Raw genomic sequence first — 20,403 nt, 5'->3', positions numbered from 1 at the left:
TAGTGTTTTTGTATACAGCTATCATCCTTCAACAGTGACCGACCAAAGCACAAAAGTCCTGCCTTTTGTACTTTTAGCTTAAAATATGACAGTAAGCCTACCTACCACTTTGAATTTCATTTTTATTCCTTAGTTACTCTCCAGTCTGTTTGACACTACTGTTGTTGCAGCTGAAAGCATAAGACAAAAATAGTCATACACACCATAAGACCACGGATCACATTAAAATCCATAATCCTATTTTGCACATTTGTGAACACTTCACATCTAACATGTTATATTAACGCGTTTATTATTATTTTTTTTGTATTTAAAAGTTACACTATACATAAAGGGTTATTGTTCACTCTGTGGACATTTGCCTTGTGTAAGTTGTATTTCTCTCACTAAGCAGTTTTTTCTTGCTGTTTGGCTTTTGGTGAATAGTGTATGGTGCCTGAAGAATACACTTAAACAACACAATCGTTTATTTGTAATTAAAGTCAGATTTGCCAGAGATAGGCAGTGATATTAAAAGCCTTTTAACTCACATGTTTACACAGTCAGTGATTTTTTTGTTGTTTTGTTTGTCAGCTGTCCTTCCTTCATTTGGCAGCTGCAACTGTGCTGCTTGTAGCCTGGGTTATCTGTTTAACTTCTCCATATTTGTCTGATATTATAGTTTGCTCTTCCTTGTAAAATATGCTGCTCTGTTGTCAGTAGACTTGTCTGTTTGTGATTGGTTGGATGCTGCAAACTCCACCACTTTTGTGTGAACGCTCTCGTAACTGAACTAGAAAACTCTGGTTGATTTAGCGAACTGATAACAACCTGTGTGTATACACTTAGTGTGATCACGTTTGTTTGGCAAAACATTTTTTTTTAAATGTAATACTGAAGTCAGATAGTGGAAAGATATCCTGGATGTGTTGAACCTGCTTCACAGTAAAGGCCTCAGTTGCGATATTGCTACATGGATATGGTGTAATCCAGCTATAAACTATCAACAAACATTTCAAGTCCAAACACACATAAACATTGTTGAGAGAAATTGCTGCTGCTGGATTCTCCTAACAGACTCAGTATCTTGGAGCTGTTTTGTTTGCTGAAGTAAACTGGATCATTGCCCACTCTGAAAGCTGGACCATGACGTAATGATGGTGTGTTCGGAGCATTCACATTTTTTTGGTTGTCTGGCTGTGTGCTACTGCCGCATTCATTTTCGCATAAAGCTCTTGGCTCACCGGGAGATCTGCAGCCACATGGCTTCCTGCCTGAGTTCATGTCCACACATTAATGTACCTTTGTTGTCAAAACCTTACACCACCTTCAAGTCAAAGAATCTGAACCATCCCTGTGCGGTGTAATGTGGTACATTTATGACATGACACTTGCTATATAACCCCCCAGTTGCAGTGTACAAACCTTCAAGCCATATTTCATTGTCAGTTTCTGTATCTGGCTTTCACTTCTCTGGAGACATATTTGAAGATGATTGAAATATTTTATTCAGAGGAATAGCTGTGCACTCATTAATCAATGAACAAGTGATCTATTGATTTTCATCCCCTTGAGGCTTCCAAATTTGGAAGTGGTTGAATGTATAGTTAATGTGGGATGCACACACACAAAGACAGAAACATCATTCAACATGAACAGACTATAATTTAGCAATTAAGCGCAATGACACAAACAGTAAATTCTGACAGACCTGAGATATGGCTTGAACATTTTAACATTAATAAATAAAAGCAATGCTGAGAAAACTACTATAATCGCCATAAAAATGAGGCCAACTCTGGGAAAAGGGAATCTCTACAGGAGCCTCAATTTACATCACGTCGCTCTCTGAGTTGACCTCCAGATTGCCTCGTGCCACAAAACAGGACGTTTCTGCTTGTTGCAGATGAAAGGCTAATGTTAAAAAAAATGACTTGGAGTTGTATGAATCAATTTTGTCCACTGCAGATGCACAGACGACAACGTTATCAGCAGCGTATCACAGTTTCTTTTCGGTCTGTTTTGTTTTCCGTCAAAATATCCAGGTCCTAACTGGTTGCTAACTTTTTCCACCATTTTCTGCTGGGTGTTGTAGCATACAGGTGGTTGATTGAAGGTACGTACAGCTTGAAACTAAAAGTACTAGCTAAAAAAAAAAGCATGGGTGTGATGTTTTAGGTGAAGGTGTTCTGTGATTTTAGGACTGAGTGACCCTTTCACAACACAGAGGCGATCTATAAACTGCTGCTACAACACATATTGATTAAAACAGGTTTAAGAACCCCGAAAAGTTTTCGTAGTTGACAACAAGCAGCGAGGCTCATGAAAGTTCTTAATGCTCGGGAATACTGTTATAAGAGAGAGGGTTAATTCACCCGTCCTCTTCACCACGGTCTCACGCTGTTATGCTGATTATATCAAGGCGTCACAATTAATTTGGCACAGAAGCACTGTTGCTTAAAAAATTGCTGGATGTTAATCCTACCAGACTGGCCAAACATGACTGGGACACACACTCAGTAAACTGCAAACACACACACCGTAGTGTTTTACTTTTTTTTTGTTTTCTTTTTAACGTAGTGAATCACTGTGACGGTACTTTGACAAATACCCAGTAATAGTGAACAAACATGCAGAACGAAGTCAAGAAGACATTTTAACACTCACTGCTACATCTTCTGTAGCGAACGCTGAAGTGCTCAAATGTGACAGTATTTAGCTTTGATATTGCTGTTGACCTGTGCTTGTGATGGGAATACTCATTGCTTCTGTACATGACTAATTAGCAACGGCACTCTTGTGCTAGTGATATTTATTGGTGCATTGTATCATCGTCACAGTGCCTATAAAGAGCTTAATGTAAAACAGGCAGTGAACTGCAAACTGTGTGTATATCTATATGTGTGTTGCATGTATATGTACTCCTTGTAGTTGTGTTAATGTGTGAGTTTGTTGTTCCCCAACTGAATCTTCATAAATATGTTGTCCTCCTACATCTGCAAGAGGCAACAGGAGACTGGCATCTCTAAGTCCCGTTGACCATCTTCACTACAGATGAAAGCTTTGACCCAATCTAATCTACGCGGGATACACTAAAGTAAAAAATATCCAAATTCAGAAAACAGCTCCGTCCTTTTGACGAGAAGAGATGACTGAAGCTCGTTGCCAAAGCAAATACTGAAACAGCATAGAAAAACAACGCTTTCTCTGCAGGCGCCATCGCGGGACTTCAAAGGACGAGATGAAAGGCTGGATGCATTGTGGTATTTAAAAAAAAAAAAACTGGCTGGCCCTCAACTAACTGATGTCAAAGCTTGTGTTTTTTTGCAGTCCCTTTTTTCATTGGGATATGAAGGCAGACGCTGTCTAGTTGAATCAAGTGCCCTCTAATTTGACACAAGAGCAGGCGTGCAATGATGGTCAAGAGAACATCCAAGGCATTCTCGAGGACAAAGGAGTGTCTGGCAAGCAAATATTTACAGGATATACCGGATAAAGCTCTGAGCGTACATGTCTCCGCAGGTCTTTTTGTCCCCTCTGATGAGCTTTTTAATCAAAATGTGAACAAACTACTCAAACATGCTGAACCACAAAACTTGTTTTTTTATGTTTTGTGTCTGTCCTCTTGCAAGTGAAATGTTAAACAAAAGTTAAAAAACAACAACTCTGAAACTCTTCAAAAGTTCACACCAAACCCTCCATCTCCCCAAGAAACTGACAAAACTTTTCAACCTCCGTTGACATTGAAAGAGTTTCTGAAACACATTGGAGCTAGATTACAGAAGGTCAATATGCACTCTCACGGAAAGAGAACACCTATCGGGATGGGGTTACTGTTACATTGGACACACTTTGTTTTCCGGGATGGGAAGCTGAACAAACGAGCCGCAGTCAGTTGGAGAGTCGTCGGATCTGGGCGACATGGTGCCACCCACGGGGATGCGGGCCGCGATGGCTGACATTTCTCCCGTTTGACTTTCGGCAGTAATTCCGGGTCGGTCTGATGTCTGATTCATGTTGCTCTCTGGGATGGACCCCATTCCGGCAAAATGCTGGAGTAGGCACTTCCTGAACTGGACAGAAAGCAAGAGAATAAAAAGCAGTTTGCTTAAAATGGTTTGAATTTCCATTTTAGGGCAATCAGATATTATAATACATTTTACCTAAAGGAATAGTGCAACATGTAGGGAAATGCAAAATGAAAGAGAAAATACCACTGTGTGAGGAATAGGTGACCACAGTCAAGTCAGGATGCTAAATCCAACCTTACATAAAATCCTCTTTTACTTATTTTCAGTGTTTTAACTTATCATCTGTTCTCTTGTTTTTTTATGATATATTCATACGCATTTGTGTTTTTATCTTGTGCTTCACTGCTGCACAACCAGCGGCCTTTTGTAAATGAAGTGTTGACTATCAACTCTTAATTTTACGTTAGGTTCATCTGTACACAGACAAATCAGTGAAAAACAAAGTACAGCACAATTAGTAAAGGTGCAAAAAGGTATACATTTATTTCGACTTTGAACAGAGCCAGACTAGTTTTTCCCTCCGTTTCTAATCTTTATGATAAACTACGGTAATTGCCTCCCGGCTCATCTAACTTTCAGCAACACAAACTCAGGTATTCCTTTAATGGATTCAAATGTGACTCACTGAAAACACAACCCTTAAGACCACGACCATAGACTGCATATAAAAATGGACGCAGTCTCAGGGTCTGAAAAGTGAAGCCAGTGCATAAGTGGCTTAAAGTGCAATGTACCACAGAGGGCCGCTAGCCAATACATTATTCCACAATTTATTATGGTGTCATTCGCTAAATCCACTTCCTCTGATGATTTTTCTGGGTGTCCTGCTGAAAATAATGACTAGTGATTAATTAGGTTTTTGGCCTCAAAGAGCAGTTTATTTGAGGGCATGCCTGGTTTGATTGACAGGCCAAGCATGGAGTCAGGTTTCCTACAGGTGGGCGGGCATAATGTCTCCTGGTTCAGATCCACCCCCCTGTATTCCAGTGTAAAATTGTGTCTGTATTGCCCTGTCTGTCAGACACACACAATGGCAGTGACAATGACGCCCTGTCAACGGTTATTCTTGGAAGAACACAGCCATTTTCAACACGTCTTCGCTAACAGCCCCACAATCATTGGTTTCCACATTACTTTAACTCTAAAAGCACTAATTGACCTTTTTCAGTGTTTAAATTCTCATTCTGTGAAGTCCTGGGGAGAAAGCATGATTCCTGACCCTTAATGACCCGTCTAATCTGACATGCAAGCCTCCTAACTTCAAACCAGTAATGCTGTTCAAAGTGTGGCAATAACACCTCCGCTTACCTCGGATCTCATGAAAAAGCAGAAGGCTGCCGTGTTGCAGTCTATGGCTGTGCACTCTGGGACTTATAATATGCTGGAAAACCCCTTACATCTTACAGTTGTACAATGCTTCTCTCCAACAAAACAATAGCTTTTAAAACACTGCTGCACAGAGAATAAGGTCATAAAATGTCATCTTAATGGAAAAATGAATAGCCTGACACACATTAGTTCTCTACAGCGACAGCAGCTTCTTCCATCTGCTTCTTTAAAACAGTTTAAGAGTAAATCCCTAAGGTTTGTAAAGAGAACACTATGTGAATAGAGTAGCATATAAAGAGCTCACAAACTAGAATAGTTGCTGGACAGGTAGACTGTTGTTGGTTTATCAGAATTTTTCTGTGAAAAAAAAGCTGCTTGTGGCTGAGATGAGGTCATTGCATGTCAACGAATATAGTAAAGTTGTGGGATGTAAAAGCAAAACTATTACATGAGAGGCTGTGTCATCTGTTCTACTGTTGATATAAAAATATTGAGTAGTGCAGCTTTTCAGGTTTGTTTTGGATTAAATTAATGTTGAAACCAAGCGGCAATCAAGTGACGTCACCCATTGGTTTGTGAACTGACGTTTTAAAGCCTCAAGTTCGGACATTGTCTGTCGCTATCTTGCTGGTTCAGAGCATTTGGAGCAAGACGTGCTTTGGACAAGGTGGGGGAGAGCAAGCAGTGGATCTGACTCGATCTAATTGGAAACCGGAAGATACCACCGATAGCAGAAACTTGACTGCACCACAGGCCTGTCAATCAAACAAACTACGGCTTTTTGAGGCTTATTTTCTGATTAATGACCGGATGATTTTCAGATGTACCAACAGAAAACTAATAACAAGGGGTAACTTTAGCTAACAACACCAACATAATTTGTGGGAAAAAATGATTGACTTCATATTTCATAAGAGGGCAGTCTATGGAAACAGAGGCTTTTTGGAGCCAACCTCTTGCAGCCATCTGTGTTGTTGCAGTTTAAGGCTAAAGCTGTGGCGTTTTTTCTTGCTACGCTTGGGACACACCGCCTGCATGGCGTGTGCGTTACCTGTCATGCGCTGCTCAGCTGCGGCTTGGTTGTGTGTATTTATCTGCACCGGCTGCGTTTCAGCTGTGGTACTGCGGCTGTAGGTCCTACCATTGAATCATTGAGTTTCTCTTTCATAATGGCCATAATTATAGTATTTTTTAGGTCTGACAAGTGATGAGTTGGAACCAAAAAGCAGACACGTGGTTTGTGTTTACCTTCGTTCAGAGCGAGACACACAGACACACAAAGGCACGCACACCCAGACAGAGGAGTGATACAGAGAGGGAGGGAGACAGAGACCAGCTAAGAAAACCCTGCCCTTTACCTGGTGAAGTGTTATCATGATATAATTGGAGCCTACACTGGGTTTTCGCTATGATTATACAGGATAAATGTGATTACAGAATGTTTCCCTGTGTATTTTAGCTGGGAGCTGCGTGTGGCACGCTTAAAAAACTAGGCCTCGGTTCTATTTTATAAACGATGGACCACACACGCGAGGCGTGAGACACAAGTGAGATGCGGGTCTCATGCAAAAAGAGTGGCTTCTTTCAGCTGTTAATATGGGTGCCGAAATGACATCACGCCGCGCAGCAACAGGTAACGCACACGCCACACACGCAGTGTGTTTCAGGCATTAAGCGTGAGAAGGTTCACTCACCAAAAAGCACTTGGTCAGGTTTAAGGAAATCTAAAGCATTGTGTATGTCGCATAAATTATTGAACGTTCGCAACATAAGTTAAACACTGCTTAATGTAAGTAACATACTTAAATTACCGAAATAAAATCCATGCTTACTTTTGCTTTCTCACAGACACTGATTGACACTTTTCTCCTGGGTGAAAGTCCTGTGTTTGTTTTATCCAACCAACCCGAACCTTGACACATGATTTTTCACTGCTAGGCGACGCAACATATAACACGTACACAATCTCCTTTAGTGGAGTGAAAGGTGTATTGCAAACTTTGTCATGGTACCGGGCTGCTCTGTGGCACCAAGACTAAGAAGAAAAGCAGCTTATTTTCTAATTATGGATCAAGATTTTTCTTCCTGCCAAAAACAATGAACAAAACATAAATTCATATTCTAAGTATATCTTGTCAAGACAGCCCAGACTTTATATTCTTACCTGCTTTATTTTTAGATGTCTGCTTTGCTTTTCTAATGATTATTTGGAAACTGAGAGATAAAAGCCTTTTTAAAGTCTCTTGTGAAATTAATTTCTAAATAACACTATTTGCAGCGATCCATAGAAGGTTCTTCCACCTTTGGCCTTTCGACCTTTCAGATCACTGGAGGCAGTTTGACTCAAAACAGTCGTCACGCATCATGAAAATCCCATGATTTCCCACTGTTTCAACACACCTTGTTATGTAACCCAGAGAGAGATCACGATCAGCTGACTGTTATAAGCACTCAGAGCTCCAGCCAAACCTGAATCTGCCTGCTTGCAACTATTTATATCCAGACAAAGTTTAAGTGGAGACACTAGCTGACCAATTCAAAGAGTGAGAATTGCTCAGAATTGACGCGATCAGATTAACAGCAGAGTACAGGCAGCTCCTCCAGAAGACTGATAGGTGCTGTGCCAAACAAGTATACAGTTTATAAAGAATAACTTTCTGAAAATAGATCTCTTTCAATTTTACTGTTGGCAAGTCTCATATTTAATCCTGTTTGCCATAACTGGCCTTGACAGTTGTAATCTTCACTGAACTGGCGGCACCGTAAAGAATCCCACTGAAAAAGAAAACCTGTCATGTACAATCCGAACCACTGAGAGACGATAGTACAACGTGCTGTTAACATGAAAAGGTTGTTAAAGACCTCTAGGAGACCTCAGTATCATATTATGTACAGTAAGTGTAATTAGTCATTCACAGTCCAGTTTTGTACAGAGGTGACAGTGGGAGTTAAAGAACGCAGATGTGACCAGTAAATTGGACACAGCTTGCTCATGTTCACCAGAGATACAGAAGAACTAAAGGTAGTGAGTCTATCATTCGAGGATCAGACCTGAATGTACTCATGTCAGTGTTTTTCTGATGACCTCTGTTTCTGCATAGAGGAACTATTTAGTTGAGAACAACTGCAGTCAGACACTTGCATCATAAAACGGCAATAAAGACTGAGATATCACAAAGAAAATTATTATCCATGAAGTTTTTTTCAAAATAAAATTTACACATCAACTTTGCATTGAAATCTTCCTGCGAAGCTTATATTCACCATTGAAAAGAATCCTGTCTGTGTGTTGTGTGTGAAAGCCGATTAAACCATCAACAACTAGTCTTTGACATCCCACTTTATCTGCAGGCTGTTCACGTGAAAACAAATTCTACAGGGGGAGATATAATGTAAAGTGGACAGCATACATCCATGCTTCTTTATACTATATGTCACCTGTGTTTACATTTGCATTACTCATAAATCAATTCATGTCCATTAAAGTGCAGAAAAAGGAAGGTTACGTTCGGCAATACATACTGCAGATCATAAGATGCATCTGTTTTCTGAGTGGCTCTACAAGCGATGTTTAGTCTGTGTTATCAATGCCAAACCTTTTCAGCTCCAGCCAATACCTTAAGTAAACACTAATAAAGAGTCCTATTAGAAAGTGCCAATTAATAGTCTCTACATCCAGTTATTTAAATTGTGGATTCACTGTGTGAGACAAGTGTCAGCTCACAACATTAAAACTGTTACTCCGATTAAAGAATGATCGTCTTGCAGAAAAAATACTGGCAAAAACAAATTAACTGTGGTTCATACCATCACACGTAACTAAGAAGGAAACATGCAGAGACTTTAGCTGAAAAATGTAGCCTATGTGTTAAAAAGGTGAACTAAATCCCTCTTCCTTGATGGGCCCAGTCAATATTTGCACAATCAATAACGATTACCCGAAGAGTGTGTCTGACATACACTGAGAAAAAGAACTAGATGTAATGTAATTAATGTAAAATTAAACAAAGTAAATGCCATGAAAAAATATCAGCCATCTCACCACTGTAAGCTGCTCGAGAATGCCATAGTATGTGTCATGTATTTTTTAGCAAAGCCACGCATGGACAATTGTACTCCGAGGATTTCACGTTTCATTTCTTCATTCGCCATGCATTATTGAGAGACAGGCTAACACCCAACAACAACTGGAAAAAAAAAAACATCTCAGTATTCTACAGCAGCTTTCATCCGCCGCTCATAAAGCAGCGATGTGTCTCCAGGAAGGAACTCAGCAGCTGATTGACGGCGCCGAATCAATAAGTGTTCACCCTGCTGACTAAAGTAAAAGATGTGATCCACTGGCTGGAGAATGAGAAGTTACCTGTTTGTTCATGAAGACGTAGATGATTGGATTGTAGACAGTAGCTGTCTTGGAAAAGAAGGCGGGGATGGACGCCAGCCTGGGGTCCAGTTCGATGGTCGGATGAGCTGTGACCAGGATGGAGAAGGCCGCGTACGGCGTCCAGCCCACCATGAAGGCCACAATCATCACCACCACCATTCGGGTCACCTGCCGCTCGGGCTTCCTGGCAGTGGCCAGACGACCATGAGATACCTGGTGGAAGCAGAAAATCTTAAATTATTCAAGAGTTAATCTATTAGGATTTTACTAATTCATGTTGCCAATAGCAAAATTGTAGACATTATAAACATGTTCAGTTTCACTGCTTCACTTCAGCTAGATAAGCTAGATGAATATATTTTATTTGGCAAGTCGTCTGCATAGTTACACCTGTTTTATTAATACTTCCTAATCATTTACCAGCTGCTTGGCTATCAGCTGAAGAGTAACGTCCAGTCACATTCATGCAGACAGACGAGACTCCTCCTGTTGCACACAAACAAAGCGCAGCACTGTAACGTGCACGGACCAGAAGGAAGCTATAACCTTTGTGAGAAGGTATTCCAAGTTACATCGCTTGATCAACATCAGCACCCGAGTTACACATGTTGTTGTGACCACCGCAAGAAACTTCTGTAATTTCAATGTGCCATGAGGGAGTGTGTGGTCATGTTGGAGAAACCAAGTGCCATCGCGCCACAGTTCGGGTTGTTTGCACCAAATGTTTTCGCTCAGACGCATCAGAACATCACGGTAGAACTCTGAATTGACAATCCGACTCTGTGGGACAAATTCATGGTGAACAACCCTGCGAGCGTGAAAGACACCCTCACTGGTTGCGCTCCTTGCCTGATGGGCCTTCTTCCGTCACAGTCATGTCCTGCCCCTGTTAAATTGTAAATGCCCCTCATAACACCTCGCACAGCTCATTGTTTCATTGATTTAGGCTTTCTGAATTATTTCCAGGGTCTCCAAAATTTGATGTGAGCTCTGTGCTCATATCTATAGTGACATTGCAAATGCACAGTCCAGTAGTCACAAAAATGTGTGTTTTTCAGGTGCTGATGTTGATCAAGCGACGTACTTCAGTTCTCATTAACTCGCAGGGTTTATTACAGTGCAGCACTCCCGTTTGCGTGCAACAGGAGCATTCTTGGAACTTTCTGATCCTCCCTCGTATTAAAGGTCAGCTGCAATGAACAGACATTCCTAATATTCCCTGAAATCAGGGTAATATTTTCAGAAAACTGATCTGACTTAGTGGATTTGCATCACTCTGATTATAATCCTCCCATCTGTGCACTTCTGGGGTCAGACTCTTTCCTTCTGGCCTCTGCTGCTGACTTCAAAGTTTCTATCCTTGAAAAATTTTGGAAAAAAGCAGTATAACAACATACCTTTCATTTATCGCACACAGTGGAGCTCATTTAAGCAGCAATTTTCCCGTCATGACAGAAAGATGACAGCACACCAAATACAAAATGTCTTAAAAGTAGATTAGTGTAAGAACTGACCTTCCTAAGCTTCCGTAGTAGCTTCCCGTAGCAGAAGAATATCAGTCCGAGAGGCAAAATGAAACAGGTGGAGAAGAAAGTGATGATGTAGCTGTGATCTCTCATGTTGGTTGAATACCTGTTTATAGAGCGACAAGAACATTTTGACATTCACTTTTGAAACAAGCAGTAATCCAGCATTACAAAACTGATATTAACAGAGTTGTATCGATGTTAAGCAGGATCTGGATCGATACATCGTAAGATCAAGCCAGACGAACCGTTTGAACCTACCTGAAGGTCCCTTTAAGAACAAAATGGCTAACAATCCTATCATTTCACAGCAATGAGCTGTCTGTGAAATGTCATTTTGACATTCAGAGGCTTTTATCTAACTTGAGAGAAAGACAACAGTTTTGCACCTCATTTGAGCTTCAGTTAAAAGGGAAATTTCACAGCTGAGACAAATCTCTGACTCAATTAGAGGCCCGGAGGCCACTAATTTATTCTAATTATGTAATTTCCATAAGAACAGCCACCATCTTCAAATGAAACCAGCTCTATATTACTGTCGAGGGATCTACCTGGCAGACAGAGCAGTGTGTGTGTGTGTGTGTGTGTGTGTGTGTGTGTGTGAGTGTGTATGTGTTTGCGTGCATTTTAATTCTTCCTGAACAAGGGAAATGTGGCTCAGGTCACATTTGTGGTGTTGATTCACAAATAATTTCTTGGTAATTTGTTGCCACGTGACACGTGCAGAATGCGAGTTCATGAAGAATACAACATTTACGCAGATTGTTGAATTTGCAGAATGGTGCTAATAAAATTATAGAGACAAATGTCTTACTCTGGTTTGGAATCAGGAGAGTTGTGGGGTGCAACTAGAAATTATCAGCCCTGTGACAGAAGCTCATTTGAGGCCCTTAATATGTAAAGATCTCTAATGTTCAATGGTGCAGCTGTGGGCCCCTGAATCATTCAGACTTTCCCTCTACATTCAATGCCCCTGAAGCCAGGATATGAATATAACGTACACTCCTGTGTCAATCCCAGGACTTTTTCGGTCTGAACAAGTCGTTGCAGAACCAGAGAACTTTCTGTTCCCCAAAAATTTGATGCAAACTTTAATGTGCGCTCTCTGCTCAAGTTTCAACTGTGCCAGACCAGTGGTCACAAAAACTCATGTACAACTCAGGTCTTGATGTTGTAAAGAAACTTGGGACTTACTCAGGAATGATATAGCTTGACGTGCACGGAGCAGTGTCGGTGCTGCAACAGCAGCTGTCAGAACTGGCTGATCTGTTTGCCTCGTAGAGCCAAAAGACACAGCTTAGTTTGTTCAGTTTCTGGTCTATGGGTTCATGGGTTGCCGGTTGCATTTTTACTTCACCAGCTTTTAGGTCTATAAAAATACATTAATTATTCATTGAAATGAAATGTTGAATCATTCACTCAGTTGATACACTGGACCAACTAAAGAAGTCAGTTTCCCCGGTCTCTCCGTCTATTGGTAAGGAGGCCAAAGAGATTTGAGATTCAGGAACTTAATGAGCCACTTTCTGCACATCAGCCGTACATAATTTAAATAATCTCCAAGACAAACTATCACTTTTCTAGGAGGTGAATTCTAGGCAGAGAGTTCTGTCAAACAAACCCAAAAATCAAATCAGCTAAAAGAATGGCTTTTCACCACCAGCTGGTGCTCTACTTTCTCTCACCAGCCTGTCCGACTGTCACAGTGAATCTCCTCATTTAAACAGGAGGGCACATTGCTGCTCCACAGATGGAAACACGGAGAGTTTTATTTTTCTTGTGGAGGTCAGTTTTAATACAATCATTGGGGGACAGACAGACAGACAGACAGACAGACAGACAGATAGCGGATCATGAAAAATTCTACAGTGTGTAAAGGACATGGGACAATGCCCAGGTGCTCGCTGTTAAAACACAAACGAAGCATTGTTGATTTACATTTAATAGTGAGTCAAAGCTTTCACAATAATAAGGTAGAAACATCTGTTTACTCCTACTAATTCTCTCCTTTTGGCCCTTTATTTCCCTGTCATTTCCCTTCTGTCTGTGGATTACAACAATTAAAGTTCTATTTACAACCATTAAAAAAACAAGCAGGTTAAGAAGGTGACGTGTTCTGTCTGTAAATCTCCTTTGCTCTGTCTAAATACTATCACAGTGCGACACCACAATAAACACCGCTGTCCAAAATGAAACCGCTTTGGCCTGCTTAGGGTTTGACTGACTGGTCTGAAGAAAATTAACTAATCTGATTGTCTTTTTTCCAGGTTCCTCCAGTTTATTTGCTGAGGTTCAAATTGCAGTGACCTTAACTCTTGTGATGTAGACGAAACTCCACAGGCTTCAGGAGTCCCTGCCGGTTCTTTTTAAATGCTAGCTCACTGGGTCTGGCGCTCTAATGCTGCTGTGTCTACATATGGATGCAAATAACACTGTACTTGCAACAGCAGATTGGTAGAAGATATGCAACATCTGGCTGCACGCATTGAAGTGAAGGACTTAAGCGCCCTCAAGAAGTAGAGTCTACTCTGTCCCTTCCTGTGAACAGCCTCTATTTTACATCGCCAGTCTGTTGTGACACCCAGGAATGACGGAGCAGCTCAGAGTTTAGGAGTAACGGAGAGTTTTATGAAGGACGATACGTCTATCAAGTATAAGCAGATGAAGAATGTCTTTTCAGTGTAATCAGAGTGATTGTGGCATCTTAGGTGGCCTGATAGCAGAATGGTTAGGGTGCATACCACATGGGCAGAAATGTCAGCAGTGAGTCCGCTATACGATTACCGGCCAGGCGGACCTTCACTATATGTCATTCCCCTGCTTTATATCCCACGTTTCTGCGTCTATATAATAAAAGCAACATAACAACAAAAAAGAAATCAAAAAAAAAAAAGGCCTTTTTTTGCTTGAAGACAAAGAAAGTTATGTAATTTATGGTGGTGTCTTCGCTTAACAGGGAAACTGAGTAGCGGGCCAACCTACCAAAATATGATAATGATAATACAATAAGCACAAATTAGAGGGTTACTCATATGTTGTACACGTGCAGATTTTCCCAGTAAGTTCAAGGGTTTGAGCTGCAAACCTCCACCTGTGTCTTCGTAATAACATAACACAACACGACAGCACTAGAAAGATTTAAAAGTCAGTAGCATGCAAGCGAGTAGACCGTATCCAGACCTCTCACCAAGGGCACAGACACCTACTGTCAATTCACTGACACCAACCTTTCCTGCACAATCCTTCAAAACCGTGCACTTGTGCTTTTTAACATTCAGAGGCCTGCCAGTGCCCAATATCTGCATGTTTACAGGCATACAAAGATGCACATAAATCAGGCTTTTAAAATGCATCAGGCTCTGCATGTGGCAACAGTCTGGACCTCACACACCTGCTCTGTTCCAATTCCTGCTGTTAACCAAATGTTTTGTGCTAGAACTCATGCTGCGTTCAGCCAGAGGTGGATCGGGTCATCTGTGTGATCTCTTAATTGTATTGTCTGAACCGTTCGTTCTCCCCACTTCATCTGAGCAGCGGTTCTCCTATAGGGCTCCAGGCAAACACTCAGCTTCATATCTGCACGCCTTTGATCAAAGCGGCTAAATAGCATTACCCAGATGGCATCGTGAGGGCCAAGGTTAAAGCAGACTCATTTCTTGACATTTTCCATAAGATATATTAGCACAATATGAGCTAATATGGATTATTCTACACGGGGCTGAGTGTAGAATGTCTGTGATCTTTATCTGTCTGTGTGGAAGCTGTGCGGTGAGAAAAATGAACACGGGGTTATGACGGGGTTAAAGTTTAGGTTGAAGCACTGAAGTTAGAATAAAGCTAACATCTGAAACTGAGATCAAAGTTTTAAATGATTTTAAGTGGCCGTAATACACATGTTTATGCTAACAATGCGTAATGGTTATTGAAGTGAGCTCGTGATCAGAAGTTCATCACTGCTGGTGCCTCTGAGCACTTATAATTCACTGCTTTAGGGATAAATGTATTAAACACAGGATCTAATGTAATGCCATAAATATGTTTCCCTCAGGTGACATACAGTAAGTGCATGTGAACACAATCATGATGACAGACCCACAGAGAATTATCACTCTGCTGCTCTCCTACTACACTCTACGGAGCATTTTAGCCTCTTTCGGATCATTGTTTTGGTTTAACGACCCACAACTTCACGGTTTTGGCTCAGTCAAAGCTACTTCATTTCCATAGCAGCAACAGGCAGCATCAAACAGACACAATTAATGATTAGCTGATGAAGAGGAGAATTTAGGGGCTAAAAGCTACATATTTCCCGAAGAGACCAAAACTGAGCTAAAAGAGGAGTGAAATTTGGACTTACGTTACTGAGGCGGCTGGAAACGTGACTTTAAATGTACGAGCGTTGCTCCGATTCCACTGGATGTGTAAGTAGGCAATCACATTAGCCATATCAGCTTTATGAGGTGATAATACACCAGTATTTTTTTCACAGCTTATGTTGCCTCAAAGAGGTCAAAACAGAAGTCTGCAGCTGTGACTCACAAACCACTTATTAATATGAATACATCTATTTATTTTGCATCAGTGCACGACTGGAGCTCAAATAAAAAGCCACCGTCTTCACTGTTTGAGGGTCACTTCACCCAAATAACCAGGGCACTTACTTATCCTGCCATCGAGCTGGTTTTGTGGCTACATATTGAGACATTATGTTCTAAAACTTGTGCTGCCACTTCAGTGGTAGGAGTGAGGAGACTTTAAATTGTGCAGAAACAAACACAAAAAAATCACATCTGAAACATTCCCAGAGCAACTTGTCGCTTCATTAACAGTTTTCCAGGAGCAATAAATAATCGACAAACCTCGCTGTCTCCAGTTCTTATTGGATATTTTCTCAGGTTGAAGGAAACTGCAACATGAGGTGATTAAGTGATAAAATGGGTTTTAGTGATTTGTGTGAACTGACCCTTTAAGAAACATTTTTCCGTGTTGTCACATGGATTAAAGTGTCACAGATCTTTGTGGGTTTGTGTAGATAATAAAATGCTTGTTTCTCACCAGTCGGGCTCACAGGTGGTTCCGATCTTGCTAATGGTGTATCTGTTCCAGCCCAGCACTGGAGGGAACGTCCAGATGAAGGAGAAGGTCCAGACGAACAGCAGACCCAGGATGGCATGCTTCGCTTGCAGGCGGATGTTCCCCAGGGGCCGGCAGATCACGAAAAAACGCTCGAAGGAGAGAACAGCAAGCGACCAGAGGGCCACGATCCCTGAGGCAAACAGCAGCGAGGTAAAACACAGCACCAAGTCAAGGAGCTTGTTTTTTTTATAACTATGAAAATCACATTTTTCATTTGTGAAGAAATTATTCTCCTCTTTGCACCTCTTTTTGCTCCCCACCAGGGTGTGAGAGGTCATCAGTGGTAATCTCTTAATGGAAACTTCTCCCCTTTAGTGGAACCACATTTCAAAAATTTTGACAAAATCTCCCAGTTTTGCGCAGTGCACAGAGGTAAGAGTGGCTGCGCTGTTGCTAGAAATAGTTTAATGATCCAGGATGGCGGCATTAGGCTGCCTTCAAATGGGCTAAAATGGGCAGATTTGAATTGTGGTAATAAGTCACTCTCAGAGACTGGTTAATTACCTATCTCTCCCCAGTCAGCTTCTCTTTGTGTCTGCCTGCTTAGACTCAGTGGAGAGGAGAAAACTAAAGGGGTGAAAACTGGGATGCTCAATTATCACACGCATTTTAACGAGAGCCTCTTGCAGAAAGGTTCACAAATAAAACATTAACACCAATATCCACAGAGATGGTTATGTAGCTTTTTAAAGTTGAAAACTGACCCATCAAAAGGGTGTTTTTTTATCCGCTCAGTTTTAATGTAGTTATCTGTAAAGCACAGGCGCATATACGGAGAAAAACTAAAAATAGAAACAAACAGAAAATATTCTCTCCATGAGCAGATTATTAATTGTAGCATTGCTCAGGTGGAAGAGCTGGATGAGTTTTCAAATCTCACACTTACGTCCCAACACGCACACACATGTACACACGCACACACATATGCGAGAGGAACAACACAGCTGTCAATCACTGAAACAGCTGTCCAGGCAAGCATTTTAGTGGCTTTTCACTACAAGCCCCTTAAAGATGTAAGCCTCACTTCAGTGAGCATATTGATTATACATCAGCACGGCTTTCTCGGTTCAAATGATGTCAGACGGTTTGTTTTAGTGGCGGGCCGGTTTTGCATTTTATAGAAACTAAATTCAGCCTTGCTCAAACACTTTGTGCCCCGAGATGATTTGTTTTCACACACTTCTTAATCAGTAATAATACAAAGCAATTGACCCCTCAGACCTGCAGTTAATCCATACAGCACATCATAAACCTGGAGTATTCACTGTACATGAAGTCATTGACTTTTTGTAGCTGTTTAGCATCATTATCAGTATATAAAGTCTATGTCCTGTGGCCTCAGCTAACACACAGTGTAATTCACTTCTGGCAAAGACCCATGTAGGATACTGTAACTCACAGTAAGGACCATTAAAGCAACACAAGTTCAACTCTTTCAGTCGACAGTAATTTGATAATATTCTCATAAAGTCATGAGACTCATTAAAGACTCCCACTATCTGGTTTTATACACCAAAAAGCAGCAGAAGAGCACAGTGCAGGCACACTTTTTAAGAATCTGACAGAAAATCAACTGTGATTTTGTTTCCTTAACAGTTTCAAAAATAGTTTTATTCTGCACACACTAATGTCCAATTCTTGTGTTTCAGTTAGCCACATGTCCCAAGGCTGAGATTATAACTGAACTTTAAAGGGTGCAGTAGATTTTTAAATATTAAAGCTAGTTAAAAATATATATATATTTTCTACACACACATCGAAAAAGACTGTGTAATCCCTCTTAAGCGAGTAACTATGTTTTGTTATGCTCTACAAATTGTTAATTTGACTTAATGTTCATAAAGTATGACTGTAGTATTTCCAAATTATTTTAAAAGTAGTGTGTTCTCAGTGATTTTATTTTGACACCACTTTGTAAAGAAGAGTGATGCGTCCCAGATGCTCTAATTTATGAACAGGCGTTAAAGTCAAGGCTGACTGAGGTCTAAAAAATGCTATGTGGAGTTGTTTTACAGATATCATCGATCTTTGCAATATAGCTCCGACTAACACCTACAGCTCTGGAAGTTGTATTTATGTCTCCCTGCAATTACAGTGAAAGAAAAAAAAAGTGGAAAGAGGTTGAACCTACCGAAAAAAGTAACAGCAAACCCCTCCAAGACGCAAGCCCACTTCCCGAGGAAGAAATAACCCCTGGCGTTTGTCAGGAAACTTATTACTCCACCGGTGAGGGAGACGAGAAAGTCGGCGATGGCCAGATTCACTATGATGTAATTCAGGGGCTGTCTGAGTTGTTTGAACTTGAAAGTGACAAACATGACCAGGAAGTTTTCAGTCAGAGACAGTGAGGTGACCACAAACATGAGAACGGCCAGGATGGTGAAGTTCCATGGCGCGATGTTCTTGATGGGTGCATTAAACGGATCATCGGTGGTGGAGAGTTCAGCTGCCACGGTGTAGGACACGGCGTTCACTGACAGACTTAAGGTATCCATTGCCCATGCCCAGATTGTCGGCTACCTGCTTGGTGACCCTAACCGAGACAAAATCCCGTTTGGTCTGTTTTTCTCATACTCACAACTTCGAGTGGACTCACTGCGGGACAGGCGCGCTCACTATAGTCTGCGTTAAACGCACTGCCCGCGCGGAGCCTCCCGTGCGCTCTGGGACTCTTCTTTGACAAAGTTCTTGTGTTAAAATCCGAAGCGCCGAGGAGACGCACAAATCCGCTGGATGTGTTTGACTGAGTCGCCGTTGGAAAACGTCAGTCTACATGTGAGAGCTGAGTGGTCGCTGTGCAGAAGTTGTACGATGCTGTCGGAGACGATGTCTTGAGGAGCGCAAGCGCATGAATGACCGTTCAGCGGCATCTTGGAAGCTTTTATATAGGCGGCTCCGGCAGCACTGCTGCCCTCCAGGAGAGGCGACAGGACGTCCTCTTTATTCGCGCTTCTTCTTGTGTCAACAAAGTCTCCCAGCTGGGCGCGAACTCCGCATGAACCCTCCAGCAGCATGTAGCTGCCATCGATCCTACTCTGTCATTTTACCACAAACATTTAATCACTCCCATTCATGATTAATATACCGAGTGAGTCTCTATTTTTAGTTGCGGTGCCAAATGACGCATTGAGATCTGGTGACTTTGCCTTATTAGTGGGAAATGTATTAGTCATGCGTAATTAGGCACTCAGCACTGGCCAGTGGGCCAGTGGGCATGTTGTATTTATCACAATTAAGTACACGTTTTTACCTCTTACACATTCCGTGTAGAACTGAAATTCAGAAAATGCATGAAAACGTCTTTGAGTGATCGTCAATTCATCTTAACTTTCTGTATTTTGTGCAGCTGCAGATTGAAGTTTCTGTATTTTGTGCAGGTCTTCATGGTGTAGTTGTGACACAAACTTGAAAGCTTGTGTCTGCCTGCTGCCTGATAACTACAATCATCAGCATAATTTGCTGCAGCTAAATGTGTCATAAGAAAGGTCAACTAACACAAGACACTCTGGGCTTTGATTATGTTAGACTGACCCCCATGCACACAGGGACATTCAAATATCACCAGAACCACCTTCTCAATAATAATTTCATTAACTTTTCTGTGATTCTCCTACTGCTGTGAAGAGCAAATTGAAAGCAAACTTAAGAGTAATCAGTCATTCACTTCTGTTTGATAAACTCACAAAGCACAAATGAACAGTGAAATGGATTAATTGTATCCATGTACTGAATATCCTAGGTTACCATTGATTTTAAAGCTATAGGATGGCTGACAAGCATATACAGCATTTTGCTTAGCTCTGCACCTTGCAGCTGCACAATACGGCTGCACCAGAGTTTGGGAAGTTTGGACTGGGTGAGCATTTTCAATGGATGAAAAGATGTGAGAAACATGGACACGTCAGATCATCTCTTAAAAAGTTAACAGTTAAACTTAAATAAACTTTGAAGAAATATAAACCTTTTTTTTATTAAAATCTTCAAAAGTATGGGTTTAGGGAATGAAGAATGGTCAGGA

General features: G+C 41.2%; 1 protein-coding gene across 1 annotated transcript; it reads right to left on the bottom strand.

The window, feature by feature from the left end:
• Positions 1-3,253: 3,253 nt before the first annotated feature.
• Positions 3,254-19,221, bottom strand: valopa (vertebrate ancient long opsin a). Its single transcript, XM_069689877.1, has 5 exons — positions 18,517-19,221; positions 16,305-16,515; positions 11,238-11,355; positions 9,703-9,936; positions 3,254-4,052 (listed from the first exon to the last, which is right to left on the bottom strand). Exons 1-5 carry the CDS (start codon positions 18,878-18,880, stop codon positions 3,816-3,818), a joined length of 1,164 nt encoding a protein of 387 aa, XP_069545978.1. The 5' UTR covers positions 18,881-19,221; the 3' UTR covers positions 3,254-3,815.
• Between the last annotated feature and the right edge of the window lie 1,182 nt (positions 19,222-20,403).

This window comes from Brachyistius frenatus, unplaced genomic scaffold, assembly GCF_029030835.1.
Source record: "Brachyistius frenatus isolate BFR_SWC_R1_liver_20210118 unplaced genomic scaffold, ASM2903083v1 Contig_8, whole genome shotgun sequence".
NCBI classification, from domain to species: Eukaryota; Metazoa; Chordata; class Actinopteri; family Embiotocidae; genus Brachyistius; species Brachyistius frenatus.
The sequence above is the reverse complement of the archived record's forward strand: the minus strand, read 5'-3'. Positions and strand labels throughout refer to the sequence as shown.